The sequence below is a fragment of the Notolepis coatsorum genome, assembly GCF_963971535.1.
Source record: "Notolepis coatsorum genome assembly, chromosome: 12".
Classification (NCBI taxonomy): Eukaryota; Metazoa; Chordata; class Actinopteri; order Aulopiformes; family Paralepididae; genus Notolepis; species Notolepis coatsorum.
Window position 1 is genome coordinate 67656950 of NC_140176.1, and position 19957 is coordinate 67676906.

The 19957-nt window shown below is 43.4% G+C and overlaps 1 protein-coding gene across 1 annotated transcript in view; it reads right to left on the bottom strand.

Moving 5' to 3' along the window:
• Positions 1-7334: 7334 nt before the first annotated feature.
• Positions 7335-19957, bottom strand: part of LOC311237884 (rho GTPase-activating protein 21-like) — a gene marked incomplete at its 3' end in the record, with an annotated part of 72261 nt that continues 59638 nt past the window's right edge. Inside the window, exons 3-5 of the mRNA XM_084325858.1 lie at positions 16545-16733; positions 9518-9564; positions 7335-7344 (exon numbers count right to left, since the gene is read on the bottom strand). Of these exons, the coding sequence (XP_084181984.1) occupies positions 7335-7344; positions 9518-9564; positions 16545-16733 (246 nt within the window). The remainder of the gene's footprint in view (positions 7345-9517; positions 9565-16544; positions 16734-19957) is intronic.

Below are 19957 nucleotides of genomic sequence, written 5' to 3' on the forward strand. Positions count from 1 at the left end.
CTGTGGCCTGCAGCACACACACACACAGCACTGTGGCCTGCAGCACACACACACACACACAGCACTGTGGCCTGCAGCACACACACAGCACTGTGGCCTGCAGCACACACACACACACACAGCACTGTGGCCTGCAGCACACACACACACACACACACACACAGCACTGTGGCCTGCAGCACACACACACACACAGCACTGTGGCCTGCAGCACACACACACACACACAGCACTGTGGCCTGCAGCACACACACACACACAGCACTGTGGCCTGCAGCACACACACACACACACAGCACTGTGGCCTGCAGCACACACACACACACAGCACTGTGGCCTGCAGCACACACACACACACACAGCACTGTGGCCTGCAGCACACACACACACACAGCACTGTGGCCTGCAGCACACACACACACACACAGCACTGTGGCCTGCAGCACACACACACACACACAGCACTGTGGCCTGCAGCACACACACACACAGCACTGTGGCCTGCAGCACACACACACACACACACACACAGCACTGTGGCCTGCCTGCAGCACACACACACAGCACTGTGGCCTGCCTGCAGCACACACACACAGCACTGTGGCCTGCCTGCAGCACACACACACAGCACTGTGGCCTGCAGCACACACACACACAGCACTGTGGCCTGCCTGCAGCACACACACACACACACACACACACAGCACTGTGGCCTGCCTGCAGCACACACACACACACACACAGCACTGTGGCCTGCAGCACACACACACACACACACACAGCACTGTGGCCTGCAGCACACACACACACAGCACTGTGGCCTGCCTGCAGCACACACACACACACACACACACACACACAGCACTGTGGCCTGCAGCACACACACACACACACACACACACACACACACAGCACTGTGGCCTGCAGCACACACACACACAGCATAGCAGTAGTTCTCAAACTTCTTCATGTCAAGGACCCCCAGATTCATACGTATTGGCCAAGAAACCCCATTTGATAAGATCTTGTCCCAGGAACCTCCACCTGACAATATATTCTTGTTGATACATATGATTTAATCCAGAATTCCATAACTGTCTATACTGTAGGTGGAGAGATACCAGAGGAGAGAGCAGTCATTCTTATACCCTCCCTCACTGTACTAACATCTAGTGAAGAATATTTTAGTGAAATTAACTATTTACCATTTGGCTGGGGACCCCCTCGAACCCCCTCCAGGACCCCTGGGGATCCCCGGACCCCACTTTGAGAACCACTGCAGTATAGCACTGGAGACGGGCCGCATCAATCTGCCCTACCGGTCCCACTTGTCTGCATGAAATGCTGCTATAACATAATTCACATACATCCATATTATATAGAACCCTTATTTAACCAGGCAAGTTGACTAAGAACACATTCCCATTCACAGCAACGGCCTGGGGGAACAGTAGCAGGGGGAGGGAGGGTTTTTTACACAGTCACACACACACACACGCACGCACGCACACACACACACACACATGCACGCACACGGGAACTGCCCAGTATAACCACAGTCTTGGCCACAGAGCAGCTCCATGGCACGAGGGCAGAGCTTTTCATTCACTTCCCGCTAGGGCTGACCTTCGAATTATTTTTTGGAATTCGAAGCTTCTGGGCCGAGATTCGATTTTAATTCGAAGCTTCGAAATTACATTTTTTTTTTAATTTAATGTTGTGGGACTTGTACAGCACTTTGTTCAACTTTGTCAGTGCTGTAAAGTTTAAACCTTTTAAAATCTTAGACAAACGAAACACTTTGCTTTCATGAAATATTGTAAGCCGTCATTTGAGGCTTTATAAAAGCAGCATAATGAACACAAATCTGTCAGTGCAGAGTCCAACCTCATCTTAAATAAACAGCATTGCTTGTTGTAGTTAACAAAGAGAGGCAGAGTTGTTTTTGCAATTTAAAAAAAATAAAAATCATATATAATATATATATATATATATTTTTTTTTTATATAATCGAATTTTATTTTCATATTCGAATCCCATGTCCATCAAACGAAGCTTCGAAGTATTTAAGACAGCCCTACTTCCCGCCCAGATTACCTGCAGGTCCCAGGATCGCAAGTCAACCTCTACAGCCTTTAGGCCACTTCTGCCCCCCTACTATGTCAGATAATTCAATCAGCATTTGAACTTTCTCCCAAATGCCAGAATCCAGAGAATCAACATTCTTATCTGTGATGTCATCAAGAGACAACTTAACCACTGACAACCACTGCAGACTGTCTGTGGACTTCCAGAATGAGCTTTGACATCCAAATGAGATGTAACTGCTATCTCCGTGTAATGTCACCAGTTATGAACCAGGCAATATTCCTATCTAGGGCTGCAACGATTAGTCGTCGATTATGAAAAATCGTTGACGAGATATTGTTGCGTCGATTAGTCATTAAAAAAAAATAAAAAAATATTATAATTTTTTTTTATTTATTTTTTTACTACCTATCTTTGTGAAAGTGGCTTCTCAGCTCTGGTCCAGCCAGCTGAAGACTTCTTAGGTTAACATAACAGACCAACAGTAAGTTTGGGGGAACTAATGGGATAACTGGGGATGTTGTTTGGTCCTGACAAGAGTCTCAAAGCAACTCTGAGGTCAATCTGTTCCTCTGCTCTGTCTTCAGCTGGACCAGAGCTGAGAAGCCACTTTCACAAAGATAGGTAGTGCAAAAAAATTAAAAACATTTTTTTTCTTCTTTTTTTTTTTTAAATATAATTGTTTTTCGATTAGTCGACTAATCGAAAAAATAATCGACAGATTAGTCGACTACCAAAATAGTCATTAGTTGCAGCCCTATTCCTATCCTTATAAAATCGCCCCTTGCTGATCTGTCAAGACTCCGTCATTCACTCCCAACGCTCCAACCTCTGGATATGTCATTTTAATGACTAGAATGGCCACTAGTACTCTTGAGGCAGGAGATGACCTAATGTCCTAATGCACCTAAGTTAAGTGAAGTTGTATTTTATCGTCTCCCTGGGGAAATTACTCTTCTGCATTGATGCAAACCACATAGGAGCAGTGCTCAGCCACAGGCACTCGGGGACCAACTCCAGTTGTAATGCCAGTACCTTGGTGAAGGGCAGTGGCAGTATGTACCCAACACTAACACTGATGTCTTTTGGTGGTGCGAGAGGAAATTAGGCCTTGTTCAAACTGCCAGCCCAAATCAAATTATTGGTATATCTACATTGCATCCAGATAGATTTGAGAAAGTCCGGACAGAAAAGAAAAAAAAACACATGCAATGGAGGTGGTTTGAAATGTGATTCCAATCGGATCTCTACAGATGCGCCTCATTCCAGCCGCTCTGGCCACTCAAATAACGTCTAACGGCTAAAACGTAATGTTAAACGAATGATTATTATGTTGTTGGCACAAAGCATTGTAGTAGTCTATTATTAATGTAAAACTCGTTTTGCATCCGTGCCGCCAATAGGAACACTTAAAGTGACGTCTGCCCCTTCCCTCCCTGGAGTGGAGACGGACTGGGCGTGCAGAGTTTGGAAATAACATTACTACATATATAAACAAAATCGCTTAACTAATATAATCTCGTTGTAACTAAAATATTCACTGGAAAAGAGTAATCGCATTCATGTATAGATCATTTCAGCGACTTCGGGTCATTGAGAAGCGCTATATAAATAAAATGAATTATTATTATAATAATTATTATTATCACACTTCACAGCTTGATCAACTTTACAACTAAGCATTTCCTGGAAGATAACAAGATGAGCGCTAAAATGTCAGATCGAAAAATTAACACTTTCTCCGCTAATAACGTCATACAACGGGTTTCAAGTTCATGCGAATTCTGCCAGATCACGGCGTACGACGTTATTCTGATCATATTTCATATTTTCGCCATGGTATTCATATTTCACTCACGGAGCCTTGTGGGATGCTGTGGGACTCGGCACAACTCTGCAACGCTTCAATACTGCCACCTGGTGGATGATCGGAGAGTTGCCAAACCGGAAGTGGACGGTTGGGTCTCGGTGCGTCTCCGAAATCCGTCCGGCCACTCGCTTATCGTTGCAGGACTCAAGACACACGTCCATGTGTAGCGATCGCTGCCATAACTCAATAATCGACATGATTTTGGCGTGTATTAGTATTATACAAACCGTAAATGGATCGCCTCGATCCCCATCACATAACTGGGATCTGTTTGCTCCAGTATCATCGCCCAACGGTAAGAGGAGGCTGCCTTAAGTTTCAGCGTTTTTGTTTATTATTATCGATGCAAACTGCTCTGATCTATATCACCCATACTACATAAATCATTTAACGACGATCACGGAATTATAAACGACCCCCCCCCCTCCGTTCACCCGCGCATGATCAGTCATAACGTTTAGGACCATGTACAGTTGAATTTTTTAATATAGCGTGTATCGGCAACAAATGGCATTTGATAATCTATATATGCATTTATGCCTATATCTCACGTTCTAGGATTTACTGCAGAAAACGATAAAAACATATTTATATTCTAGACGGTATTTTTGTATGAATGTGTGAATGAAAAAGTAAAATGTTCCTACATCCTGAACGATAGATAATCGATGTTGAATGGGCCATAGTAATGTCAATTTAGCAATACAATTTAAAAAGTTATAGCCCTGCAAAGAAGGTAAACATCTCCATAGGCTTAGACTGGTGGCAGTGATCAAACATTGATGGATATAAGCGTGGCAGAGAAAGTGTTAACCTACAAATATGAGACTAGTCTGACGTCACAATATTGATGTAACCAAGAGATTTGCTGGGAAAGTGGGTGAATAACGTAATTACGTAAAGAAATCCATAAGTATTTCAGCTACAATACGAGGTTGACTCTGGCATTGACACGTCTGTCTGTCAGAGGACAGCTGAGCACACTTAGGTCTGAGACCATGAACTTGATCTGGACCCATCAACGTACACTTATGTCACTCACAGGTCCTCTGTGCTGGGAGAGTACCTATCATGAAGCAGGAGCACAACATCAAAACACAGGTTCTAAGAACTATGATCGTCCTCAGTTCCTGCAGTGCAGACAAAAGAGAGTATCAACAGTTCTTAGAACTATGAAAAAGTCCCTCTGGGCCGAAAATGCCTATCATATCTAAATACACATCCACATCCTCTGCAATAGCACAAAGCATTCAGAGATTTTGTTGTTGTAATGTAAGCCGTGCCCACAGCATTTGAGCAAGCTTAGAGGGCCAGCAATAGCAAAACTGTATGGAATATCAAACATCCGAAAAAGTTATTTTTTTTGGCCTTTGGTGACGATTGCTCACAATATGTAGAAAAGAAGCGGAAAATTGATTTTTAAAAGCGTGGCTTACATGGATAGATTTGTTTGGACCCACAGAATCCAGGGGGGGGGGGAATAACTCTGTTGCAGTTTAAAAGTGACAGAACATAACGTTTGTTACTATAGTGCCACCATCTGGCCAAACTGTACCAAATTGGACAGTATACTTCCCCGATGATGCCGATCGGATTAACCATTCTCGAGATATGCCAAGAAACAGACTGACACGCACTCGCGCACGCAAACACACACACAGATTCCTTCCTTTATAGTTAGATTGTATTAGATAGCAGTTATCAGATAAGTCCCAAGTGTTTCCGGAAACCTTTGGGGAGGAGGTGTCCACTCCTGCGGGAGGGGAAATGCTTCAATATCTGGTATCTATATAGGTGCCTTGAGACCCGTCAGCGTGGCTGGGTTCATGCAGGCTGGTGTATGAAAGGTTGGGAGGATTTACGGCAGCTTGGACGCGAGCCAGGACACTTCCTATGGCACCAGGGGGTCTGCAGGGGGGGGCATTACTCATCTTCTATTGAGCCAAGTAATGAATGGTTCACATGTACACACCAGCATATCACACACATGAAGATGTAGACGCACACACATACTGTACACACACACAGGTGAGTAAAAACATATGCACTCAAACACAAAGTTCATAAAAGAGTAACACTGTGATATGAGAATGTGTACAGGCACACACATTCCCCTAAAGGGTTTCCTCATGCCACAGTGGGGCCCTGTGTGTGTGTGTGTGTGTGTGTGTGTGTGTGTGTGTGTGTGTGTGTGTGTGTGTGTGTGTGTGTGTGTGTGTGTGTGTGTGTGTGTGTGTGTGTGTGTGTGTTTTATGTTTCAGGCCCCGTGGCGCAGGGGAGGGGGGGGGGGACTGAGGAATGTGACACAGAGGGCCAAGAGGGATGCTGGGATGCTTACTGGAATCCGGCACTGCTCAATTTCCCGTTTTTGAGCCCTTAAGAATCAAATGTATCACAAGCATCAACCTCAACCTCTCCCTCGCCCTCCCTCTCCCTCTCTTCACTCCCCCTGTAGCTCTGGCTTTTCACTTGTCCCATCCACTCATGTCATAGCTATCCTCTGAATCACAACACACACACACACACACACACACACACACACACTAGAACCTAGCCCACATTCTACAACACACACTAGAACCTAGCCCACATTCTACAACACACACCTAGCCTACATTATACAACACACACTAGAACCTAGCCTACATTATACAACACACACTAGAACTTAGCCTACATTCTACAACACACACTAGAACCTAGCCTAATTTCTACAACACACACTAGAACCTAGCCTACATTCTACAACACACACTAGAACCTAGCCCACATTCTACAACACACACCTAGCCTACATTATACAACACACACTAGAACTTAGCCTACATTATACAACACACACTAGAACTTAGCCTACATTCTACAACACACACTAGAACTTAGCCTACATTCTACAACACACACTAGAACCTAGTCTACATTCTACAACACACACTAGAACCTAGTCTACATTCTACAACACACACTACACTAGAACAGGACTCATTCTACTCAATAGGCTCCACAGAGCCACGGTGGGTCTCGTATCGATGTTATGGCAGTTCAACGAGGAGGCAGAAATGATGTCCTTTCCGCATGTGCCAAGATTCCGTATTGCATTGTCTAAAGAGTCAGCTGTACGGCTGTGTAACCCAGCGCTTCAAATAGGACAGTGGCTGCAGCAAATCACGAGTATTATAACGTAAACAAATACCTTCATCTTTTCAGAATGAGACAGGATTCGTCATGCTCAGATTGAGCGTGTTTGTGTGCATGTGCATGTGTGCAAGCATGCGTATGTGTGTATCTATTCCAAATAAATGCACGTGATGTGATGCGTGGCTATCTGCTGGGAGGGACTGCAGCAAACGGGGCTGGCCGCACTGTCCCCCTGCCGTCACGCCGGGCTGGGTACACAGACGTGAGAGGAATAGAGACGAGGCCGGAGAGCAGGCAGAGCGGAGGCTCTGGAGGAACGCCGAGGCCTGACCAAGCTAACGGCACAGCGGCACTGACAAGGCACTGATGAGGGAGCGGGACTGCAGCCACATACATTATCTCACCACGTCCACTGCAGGGAGCGCGAACACAGCTGCAGTGCTGCTCTAGAGAACGCAGGGATGGTGTAGAAAACATGCGAGCGTAGGAAGCAGTAGTTAAGCCTCTCATCTCCCTACCGAGGCCAAAACAGTGCATTTTGTAAGACTACGTGCATCAATGAAACAACACTTTATATTCGCGAAAAACTGGGATTACAGAACATCCGACGCTAATACCCTTAGCAAATTACATCTACCATCATCTACTTAAGACGGCCATTGAAGATCATTTCTATATCATTTCGAGAAATTACATTTTCTTCTAAGTGCTTCAAGTCTATTTGAATCTACAAGGGTTGGGTGATTTTGACACTTGATTTTGATCCCATCCCTATTGTGGCGACATTAGAGTAGTTTAGAAAGAAAGCAATACGCTTGGACCAGCACGAGTGCTGGTCCAAGCGTATTGCTTTCTTTCTATTATACTCGACGGGATTTCAGCACCCAGAGTTATAATTTGTGAGCGCAGTCTATCTTGACTTTTTGACATTAGAGTAGTTCTCACGTCATTAGTGATGATGCAGAATAAATGTACAGTTTGTTTTGGGCGGTATGGTTCTACTCCTAGGGGTGCTCCCTGCTGCAAGAGCAGCGGTGAAAAACCTTACTTGCAGGTAGGGATGGGCGATCAATTTTCGAAATATTCAAATAGTCATTCAATTATTTAAAAAAATTTAATAGATTATGTGGATATCATTTGTCTCAAAAATTATTTCCCCTTGTTTTTACCGGCAACTACACTGTGTAGTGTATTGAGAGGGGACCATATTAACTGTTCCACTGCTGAACGACATGCTGGGTTACAGGTAGCTAGCTAGCCAGGTAGCATAACAGTCCGTTAACAGCTGGGAGAACAGAAAAGAAAGATGAAGAAAGATGAGACCGGAGATGTAGCAACATTTTCTACATGCTATGTTGACTTCTGTTCTTCTCACAGACCCACCTGAGCACCAAGGTCCTACTACTACCGAAGACGGTCGGACAGAAGGAAGATGGCACATTAAAAGCTGCGCCGATGTGATGAAAATGTTATATTTCCGGTCTTCTAAGTGAGCCGGGACTAACACAGGCACTATTGAGAAAAGACTATTTCCGCCGCCCGCGCCTAGGAGCGCCAGCGTGCCACGTTCTATAAACGTTCCATGTAGGAGTGGCAGAGGAAGCCACGTGGCGCAGGGACGTGGAGGAGGGCCGGAGAGTCGGGAGGGGTTGCGTTCGCCGGACCGCATTAGCATAAAGTTAACTTGCAAATAAATCCGGCCAAATGACAATATGAATTAAGATCCAGCCAATGCATGTCCTTTTTATGGCCCTAAAACGTTGTCGGAAACATATTTTAGTTTAGGTGGAAAAAGAGACCACATGTTTTTCCCCCATAAGTCACGGTCCACCCATTGTCAACACCAAGCGCCGTGTTTGAGGCCAACCCAGCGTCCTGGCTGGAGTACTGTACGTGAACATCTCCCGTTGACACTGTGAGATCATTGGACGGTTCTAAAACAAACTTGTTTTGCCCGTGGATCTAATGAGTCGGAAAAACATTAATTTGGTAAGTGTCAGAACAACTTGAAATATATGGTCCAATATTTACTTAACAGGCACATTTGGTCAAAACCGCTACACCTGTCATCGGGGGGGGGGGAGCCCCGCTCTAGTCTCCTAAGGTGTGGGAGGGGGAGGGGGAGGGGGGGGGGGGCAGTAAGCCTGTCGATGCCTTGCGACGCATCACAGAAAGTGAGAAGGACCTGGTTAGTCTCCCTTTGGAAGGTCTCTGCTGCCCACCATGTTGACTTGAAGACACTCCAACGCACGCGCGCGCGCGCACACACACACACACACACACACACACACACACACACACACACACACACACACACACACACACACACACACACACACACACACACACACACACACACACACACACACACACACACACACACACACACACACACACACACACACACACAAGCAAGTCAACCACAACACATCTTTCGGCTGCTTACCTCGACTGCCATTGTCTTCATCCTATGGGGAAGAGAAAGAAAAGGAAAAGTCAGCCAACACAGTCTCTCATTGTTTCATGTTGGTCAAGGGCTTTCCCTAATGAAGATGAAGAGAGTCCCTCGACAGTGAAGAAGGACGAGAGAGGCGACGGAGAGAGAGGGAGAGTCTGCCTCTATTAAAAACACAGCTAATTGGCACAACCGTGACCGAGGACACGGGGGGACAGAAGGCGGGGATGTCCTCGTCGCGCTGTCTGAGAGACCCAGAGCTTTTAAAGGCCTGTCTGAGAGACCCAGAGCTTTTAAAGGCCTGTCTGAGAGACCCAGAGCTTTTAAAGGCCTGTCTGAGAGAGACCCAGAGCTTTTAAAGGCCTGTCTGAGAGACCCAGAGCTTTTAAAGGCCTGTCTGAGAGAGACCCAGAGCTTTTAAAGGCCTGTCTGAGAGACCCAGAGCTTTTAAAGGCCTGTCTGAGAGACCCAGAGCTTTTAAAGGCCTGTCTGAGAGAGACCCAGAGCTTTTAAAGGAAAATGACACTTCTCAGTCAGGTTTACACCCCCCCCCCTCCCCGGTTCCTTCAAGCTTAAATCCTTAATTTCCCCTCTAGAGAACTCGTTCAAAATCCACACGCCTGCTTTAATCTGTACCCCCTTCAAGGAACACATATGTTCTCCGCGATATCCTTTAAGACTCCCTGCTTTCCTCAAGGCTTTCCTGTTAAGACCGTCTGACCCTCTTCAGGCTAACCCCAATAGGCCAGGGACCACGATAACCAAAGAGCTTCCAGGTCCCCAACAATTATTACAATAACATTTGGTAAAAGTGAAATCAGGAGGATTAAAAAAAAAAAAAAAAAAAAAAATCCTTTTTTCTCCAAGTCACGATTATGGTAACGTGATGATGTACAGTAATGGTAGAACTGGTTTAGATTCCTAGTTAAAGGGATAGTTCTGATTTCTGGAACTCTAGCCCTATTTCCTACTTACCAATGTTGTTGTTGACACAATCCATGCTGTTCCTCATACTAGCCCCGGGTGGTTAGCCGCAAGCTAATGCAAAGTCAATGGGGTCAAGCTCCTGTCTGTACAAGCTGACTGAAGCTAACTGAAATCCACTCCACAGTGCACACAAAGTAGATTTCAGTTACATTCAGTCAGCTTGTACGGAAAGGAGCTTGACCGCACTGACCCCATTAGTTTGTGGCTAACTAGCGGGAGGACTCCACCGGTCAACCACATCATTGGTAAATAGCGAACAGGGCAAGGGATCCAAAAATCAGAACTATCCCTTTAAGTGTGACTGACATACTTGACATAGTTGAAATTTAAGGTTTCAATTTGAATATTTGTGAGAAGTGCCGAGCTGTGTCTTATGGTAAGCAGGCTAGAGGCTTCTAAGGGCAGTCAGCTGAAAGCCAGATAACCTTTGGCCTGAGGCTACTGCTGTTAACCTCTTAAACCCAATCGGCCCGGTACAAGATTTATTTCACGTCACAAATAGATCAATACAGTCTGTAATGTATTATATATATATATAAGTAATGTTGCGTTTCTTTTTCAAATGTAGCCAAGAGTAAAGACCCTAACCCCATCAAAACAGCACTCAAAGTGTATAATGTCAGCACAAATTTTGTTTACCAATGATTTTAACCTCTTAAGCCCTAGCCATATTTTCAGAGAATTCACGTAAAAGTACATACCCAAGTAAATGGAAGATTGCTCCACTTCTACAGTTACTATTGTATAATGTCCATAGCCCCGCCATTTTTCACCAGATTACAAAGCTTTTTTTTTTTGTAGACGTTCACAGAAAGGTATAGAAACATGAAATTGAAATTGAATATGAAATTACGACGTCCATCGAAAGCCATGGGTGTCCTCTCTCTTAGGACCACAACGGTTTCATGACGGCTTCCTTTATTTGAGTCTAATTCATGCGATCCAATGCACGGAGAATTCTATAAACTCATATTTCACTAATAACACTTAAAATCATTGGTAAACAAACGTAGTGCTGAAAATATACACTTTGACTGCTGTTTTGATAGGATTAGGGTCTTTACTCTTTGCTACATTTGAAAAAGAAACAACATTAATTAATACAGACGGTATGAATGTGAAATAAATCTCAGCCCGACACCAGGCCGGTCGGGCTTAACACATTGGACGCCAGCCATTAGCCTGGTCCTTGTAGCTAACGTGCCAGGTTTCCATAGCATATTTTCACTGTGCGTCACTATGTTTGGAGAGCTATATCTATATTCTATATTATAGCTATGGAGACAATACTATGGTCATTTGACAGTGACTTTCTTTCGTCAAACATTCAAAAAAGAGATAATTTTTTCATGCATACGTTTGCGTGTTATCCCGTGGTGAATATAAGTATAGTTTAGGAGTGATCCGGGATAATTCCAGAAAAGCTGAGTTATAGGGCGCTACGTGTATTCTACTATAAGCGTTGGCGTTGCCTGGACACGCTACCATTTCCAAATCAAATGTATATAATAGGTATTATGTTTCATCATGAATGCATGAAAAGGGGGGGGGGGGGGGGGGGGGGTCGTTTTTTTATGCTTCGATAGCCAGTAACGGCATTCTTGTTAAACACTACACACGCTAATCAGCTGGATCGATATGAAAACATTGTTGGATCAAGCTGAAATTGATGTCAGATAGTCCTTACCTTTGATCGGGGTTATTCCAAAAAGAATATTCCAATTGTCTGATCGCGATTTCCAGTATTGGTGTCCATCTGGTCCCGGACATAATTTGGCACAACTTATGGATCGAGTGTGCCAGATGCGTTTCGAAGTGGTCGGATGAAGCGATTTACTCGGCTCCGTCTAAATGTAGCACCCGGAGGGATTTAAGTGTAACCAGGCATGCAGTCGTGCACAAACGCGGTTAAACGCCGTTTAGGTATGTCACTGAGGCAGAAGTGCGCACGGATGTGCACGCGCGCACACAAAAATGCGTTCACAATTGTCACTGGACTCGTCGCGCCGGCCGGCACTTATCACCTAGACTTTGCATAATAATAGGATACCGATAGGCGATAGCATAACAACGGACTCCTCTCCACCAGCGTCAATGAGTCCTCGGAGCAGCCGCCCAGCTCCGGCGGGGAGTCGCTGAAGGAAACTGTCCTTCTGTAAACTAACTCTAAGTTACATTGTTAATTTAGTTTGTATTTACTTTTCTAGTTTAAGTTAATTCAATTAAAGAAATTGTAACTACAATTACATTTAAAACATTTATGCATAATAATCATCTGTTCTGTGCGCAACCGAGGGAACATGTATGCGCGTGCGGGGGAGCGCGCGTGCAAGTGGCGTTTGGGCATTTCCCATATTACGACTGCACCACTGAGTGTAACACAGGGTGAGATATAAGGTTTCAAAGGGTGGGCGACACTGCCATCTAGCAGGATGCGGCCGGTATTGCCCTTTGGCAAACTCAGAAGCCTTTCCTATGGCAACACCAAGGTCAGTGGATGAATAATGAATACAAATATTGAATAAAAGAAAAAACTACTCGCATGGCAAGTTAACCAGGGATATCTCGGTTAAGGGTTAAGTGTTATTAGCGAAATATGAGCTTATAAAAATCTCTGTGCATTGCACCAGAAAACAGACAATTTAGACATGAGAAGAAGAAGCATTGTTAAAATCGTTGTAGTCCTAAGAAAGAGGAGACCCAGGGCTTTCGATGGACGTAAACAAAAATTCATAAAACTACACTACCCATCTCACACCAGCCGCCGACAACGGAAGTCCAACCGTTGACGTGATTTTCGTGTTTATATCTCTTAGCTTAGATTTTTTGTACACTTAGTACAGCAATGTTTCACTTCTTCTGGTCAATGTTAGCATGGTGTTATTGACCGTCAAAGATGGAAAAAAATACTACTACTACTAATAATTGATATTCTCCTTTGGTTCATTACAATTTACTCAAGCATAGTAACAGACACAATATGTCTGACACTGGGAATACATTCCCTGAGGTCCATAGATGTCCCTAGATACCAAGAACATACAAATGGACCTTGTAGAAGTGGATGTACTTTTAGGCGAATTTTCTGAAAATATGGCTAGGGCTTAAGAGGTACAGTAAGAGGTTAATGGTTTAACACTATCAGTGCCACTGGTTAACATGGTAAAACATGGTTGAATGCCAGCACCAAGTCAAGTCAAGTCAAGAGTTTTATTTGTCACGGCATACGGATATACAATGAAATGCGGGTGGTCTTGCCCGCAACGATGTGCAATTGGTACAACATATAATAGAATCCAATACAAAAAAAATTGTGCAATAAAATTGTGCAATAACAGGTAGCGTTTTGAACGCATAATCTATGTCTTAAATTATTGCTGTGTCTAATCTGCCCATCGCTTATCAATGACTTGTTTGCAGTCAACATTGTCGAAACGGATTATTATTATTTTTTTTTAATCGGTTCATTTCCGTTTTATAGCATTTTGAAAAGCCCTTGTTTTCTTGAAAGTTTCAGGAAAATATAAAGATTCCGTGATAAACGGCATTTACTGGAATATTGTGGAATACACAAAAAACTGAAATTTTTGCGGCCTATTTATGAATCGTTTTCAAATAAACGCTAGATTATCGATAGTATATGTGTACTTATGCACGCTAGAGAAGCGAGCTGAAAAATCTATTCTCTTATTTCCTGATCAGCGCGCACACACACACACATTATGGGACACATTGATATATAGGTGAAAACAGCTCTGATTATCCCAAGACTGGTAAAATAGATTCCTTACCTCAGATCAGATGTTCTCCAAAAAAATTATTCCAATTCCTGATCGCCATTCCAAATATCGATCGCGTTTATTGATTCAGCGCTGGGTACTGTAAATATGTATTCCACACTGTTTTCTGGCTCGGCAATCACTTCGGTCTCTTCAGATGGCTTGCTGGAAAAGTAAAATGAAGAAACTGGACCCCCCCCCCCCCCCCCCCCACCATTCTAATCCAATGGGGTGCAGTTACACAGGGAGAGACGATAGGGGGCGGTATTTTCCCAATGGAGCTCAGAGAGAGGTTGCTGCACTAACCTGAGGCTCGATTGATGAAATATGAATTCAAATCGCTAATAAAAAAAAACGACAAACAAACGCTATATAGCGTTGCTGGCATTCAACAGTCGGCATGAACTAACGACATAAAGCATCCGTGGCACTCAAAGTGTTAATATATCAGGAGCATTAGAAATCAAGATGACTGCCAGCTGTTATTGCTGCCTGTACAGGAGCTGCAAGTTTAGCTGAAACACAGTTTTGGCTTAAGTCAAAATCCAGGTGTACAATCTCACTTGTGTAAGATGAGAATTTGGAGAAATCACAATAAAATTTATAATATTAGCATTGATACTGGGCTGGCCATCGAAAGCTACAGAGAATTCCGCAGTCGAATTCTGAGAAAAAGTACCAAAGAACTTCGACCTGAAAGCGTTAACAGCAACTCCGATCAAGCTGTCAGCAGATATCTGTCTATAAAGTAGTTACAATGATACCACAGATGCACGCGGACGGCCAAGATTTGACTCGAAGCGTCGATAGCCGTGCATAAAGTAGGCCAACACAACATTGTCGCTACCCAGACATTCCACTCGGGAGAAACTTGCACTCGATATTATAGCCCCCCACCCCAAAAAAGAAATCTCTGAAACATTTGATCTGTAGAGCCTCAGTTTCACATCCAAAATGTCCAAACCACAGCCAAAAGTTATAAAAGGTGCTTTGTATGAAATCGCTCTCAGCACAGTCGAGAGGTTGTCAAAATACACTTCGCAACAAAATAAATACAACTTATCATCAAGTAATAAAAAAGAAAAAAAAGAAGAGAAAACCGGACTACAAACCTGTGGAGAAAATAACCCTGCAATGTTCCTTTTGGTGTTTACGGACAACTCTCTGCAGTGTATGTACCCATTAAGAGCAGAAAGGCCATGACATCAGGAGGAACGCAAGCGGCAGCATTGCGATGGGGATGTTGTTATCTGATGGGACGGCTGGCAGTCATCCCAGGTGGGATGATGCACAGTGGGGAAAAACCCTGCATGACCCCCCCCCCCCCCCCCCCCCACCCTCTCTCTCCCTCTCTCTCCTGCTTATGACACGGTCTGACATTACATGGCATTACTGGATACTGACATTTACAGCTCAATAGCAACATTGTCGTGTCCAGTGGTCCAGATGGCCAAGTAATGACAGACGACAGACTGAGTAGAAATGGCTCGGACTGCAGTGGATCAAAATAGATCTCTGAGTGATCTGTTTAGCGATCACTACTCCGCATCGGTCAGCGGTAGGGGTGGGAATCACCAGAGGCCCCACGCGATACCATGTTATCACAACAATACTAGAGTCAGGAGACTGTGATATTGCGACATATTGGGGTTTATTTCCTTTTTTCCAACTGCAAATTATGTCAACATCTGCAATAAATATATATCTATACTGTATACCTCATCTGTATTTATATATTTATATTGTATACATCATCTGTATATATATATACTGTATACATCATATGTATTTTTATATATACTGTATACCTCATCTGTTCACCTCACTCCAATCCTTTTTTATTGCATATATTTATTAATATATATATTTATTAATTCATTTATTTTTATATCGATCAGTGTATCTATCAAAATATCATGAGATATCGCTGTATCAATGTTTCCCCACCCCACCCCTAGTCAGCAGCGTCATAACTTTGAAACTCTGATATTGCCTCATCTTCTAAACCGTTCTTTTCTCCTGGTGATCAATACAACACAAACATCATCAGACAAGTACAAAGTGGATTGGACCTAAACTCGCTCCACATAGTGAACCCCAGTCATGTCAAATGTGACCATGTAAAAAATCTCCCTCGTCAACACCATTCGAGTCCCGTTTTGACCCTGTGTTGACCTCTTGGAAAGCGGTCACACGCAGCCTCTCTCTCTCTCTCTCTCTCTCTCACCTTGAGGGACGAGTGGACGGCCGACTCGGGCGGGTAGACGATGAAGTGCCGCAGCGTGAAGCCGAAGCCCTGGGAGGTGCGGCGCAGGCGAAGGGTCTTGGGCCCCGGCCAGGAGAACGGCTCCTCCTCTCCCCCGGGGGACGCCGTGGCCGACGCCTCGCTCTGATCGCGCCCATCCTTCTGCTTGGCCTGGAGGGGAGGGGCAGAAAGATAGAGAGATGTGTCAATCTCCGCTGATACCAAGTCCTACATTTTCAGCATCGGGCCGATACAGAGTACTGATCCGATACATCGTTTTTACTGAATGGACCGCATTTAAAAATGGTAAAACGGTAAATAGTGCATTTTATATAGCACTTTTATCCAAAGCGCTTTACAATTTGTTCCTCTCATTCACACACCGACGGCAGAGGCAACCATGGAAGGTGCCAACCTGCTCATCAGGAGCAGTTAGGGGTTAAGTGTCTTGCTTCGACACGGTGCCCGGGAGGAATGGGAATCGAACCGGGAACCTCCGGATTACCAGACGACTGCTCTACCTCCCGAGCCACTGTTGCCCCATAGTTATATAGTGCTTTAATCCAAAGCGCTTTACAACTTATGTTTCACATTCACTCATACAGTACATTCACACCGACAGCGTAGGCAACCATGCAAGGTGCCAACCTACTCATCCGGAGCAATTAGTGTCTCGACAAGCTGCAGGGAGGAGCTGGAATTACCAGATGACCACTCTATCTCCTGAGCCACTGTCGCCCCTGAACAGTATAGACTCAGATGATCAGTTTGGGGTCTTTGGACAAGGATTATTCAGATATATAATAAAGATCTAATATGCTTCTAGGTCCTAGAAATTCAGCAAGTCAAGTCCCTTTGCGACTTTGAGAGTGGGAAGGAATATACAAAGCTCCAACGGTCAGGAACCGTGTAGCCATATATTGTTACTCCAAATGTTGACATGTTGTGTCATAGTACACATGACTCAAGTACTGCATTACTCAAGTGTAACAGGAGGGGAGTGTGACTTCATCTTTATAGTAAAGCAGCCATGTTCATGTTTAATAAAGCCCCTCTCATCCTGATAAATCACAACCACTGTTATGCTCAATTCTCTCCTTGCAATTGTGTAAACAAAGAAGGTAGCTTTTGCTAGAAGAAAGAAAAGATGTGTAAGAAAAAAAAAGGTTTAACCCAATTAAGGTCAAGGCTAGTTAAGTGTTGGAGAGAGGAGGTACAAGGCTAGCTGAGCTCTGTGTTGTAGCGCTAGCTAGAGTGTCATCCTGCTGTGATGATGCTATTGAAAGAGTCCGACATAATAAATATTTAGACATCTGGATTGATGATTAATTCATGATTTAAAGTTCATGTTGATAATCTGGTTCAAAGGCTATGAACGAAACGTGTCTTTCTTTATAGAAATAGAACCTGATTTCCCATGTTTAGTAGAAAAATTATTGTTGAAACTGTATTACTCTGCCTTGGATTATGTTGATGTATTATATAGACATGCTATGAATTACCACCCTTGAGCCCTTAGATCAGACCTGGGCATTGTACGGCCCGCGGGATGATTCTGACCGGCCCGCGAAAGATTACATGATAATTAGATGTTTTTTATTTTTTTTTATATATATTTTTTTATTTTTATTTTTTACTTTTTTCTTTTCATGTCAATGTTCACACGCACAATATATGCTTACCTAGGATTTGACTTGATTCAACAACAAAGCAGTCGGGGCAAGCCGAAAATGGTCGAAAGTGTGGTTATTTGAAGTTTGGATTATTTTTTTCACAACTGAGGTAGGTAGATTACATTTTTAGAGACTAAAGTACAGAAAAAAGGTACCGTTGGGTACCGGTATCGATGTACCGGTACCGTATCGGTTCAAATGTGAATGGTACCCATCCCTACTGAACACACAACTGCAGGGCCAGGGCATTTTTGCTCATGAAATGCATAGCCATGTGAAAGCCTTCATGACAAAGTTGCAATTAATTTCAAGGCAACTAGGCAGCAACAATCTCAAACACATGAAAACCCTGAAAGAAGTCAAACCATCAGCTGATCACCGGCACAGGTACTCATCCATGTTGGGAGCACTGCATGATGAATTTTCAAGGCGTTTTCAAGATTTCAAAAAGGTTGAGGGTGAAATGCAGCTGGTTTCCTCTCCCTTTACCTGCAGTGTTGATAGTTGTTCAGCTTGAACTCATTGACCTGCAGTCTGATTCACTACTGAAAGAGCACTTTAAGTCAGCATCACTGCTAGAGTTCTACTCTGCTCTCAAGGAGGAGAACTTTCCAAACATGAGGAGACATGCTCAGAAGATGTTGGTTCTCTTTGGATCCACCTACATATGTGAACAGACATTCTCAGTCATGACGTTTACCAAGTCCAGGTACAGATCCTCTCTCACTGATGAACATCTGGCATCTGTGCTTCGCATCTCTACCTCAGACATGCAACCTGACTTTGATGGACTTGTTAAAGCTCAACAGAGACTGGATTTCTCACACTGAATGAAAAAAAAGAACTGAAGAACACTCAAATGTGGAAATATAACAAGTGAAATGGGACACTTGATTTTTCTTTTCTTTTTTTTGCACAGTTCTGAAAACATTAAATGTTTAATATAGGCATGTAAAGTAAAAAAGTCTACAAAACTGGGACACTTTTCTTTACACAGTTCAGTGACATGTCTTGTTTATTTTGGCTATAAGATAATGTGATGTCTTTAGAAAGCTAAGAAAATCCTTGTTTCAATAGTATATGAAACTCAAAATGCCCTTTGTTATTAATGTTTCACATGTTTATCATTTTGGAAATAAATTATATTTGAATAAATTATATTTTTGAAAGCTAACCTCACCTTTTAATTGCCAAATAATAACATACACTCTTACCAGGGGTCAAAACAATGCCATTTACTGCTTTTTATATAGAAATCAAATGTATATTATGCATAATTGAGTTTGGAATTTTGGCCCGGCCCTCCAACACATTTTCAGTTGCTCATTCGGCCCCCTGGGGAAAATAATTGCCCACCCCTGCCTTAGATGCTATACATCACTCTGCTCTTAGATGTATTACTGGTGATACCTACTACAGTATATATCACTCTGCTCTTAGATGTATTACTGGTGATACCTAGTATATATCACTCTGCTCTTAGATGTATTACTGGTGATATCTACAGTATATATCACTCTGCTCTTAGATGTATTACTGGTGATATCTACAGTATATATAACGCTGCTCTTAGATGTACTACTGGTTATACCTACCCCTCATTGTACTTACTATGACAACATTTGCTGACCCTCTCTCTATAATAAATAATAATAATAAATTGTATTTGTATTGCACTTCGTTCACTAGGATCCCAAAGTGCTACAGGGTTAAAACAGTTAA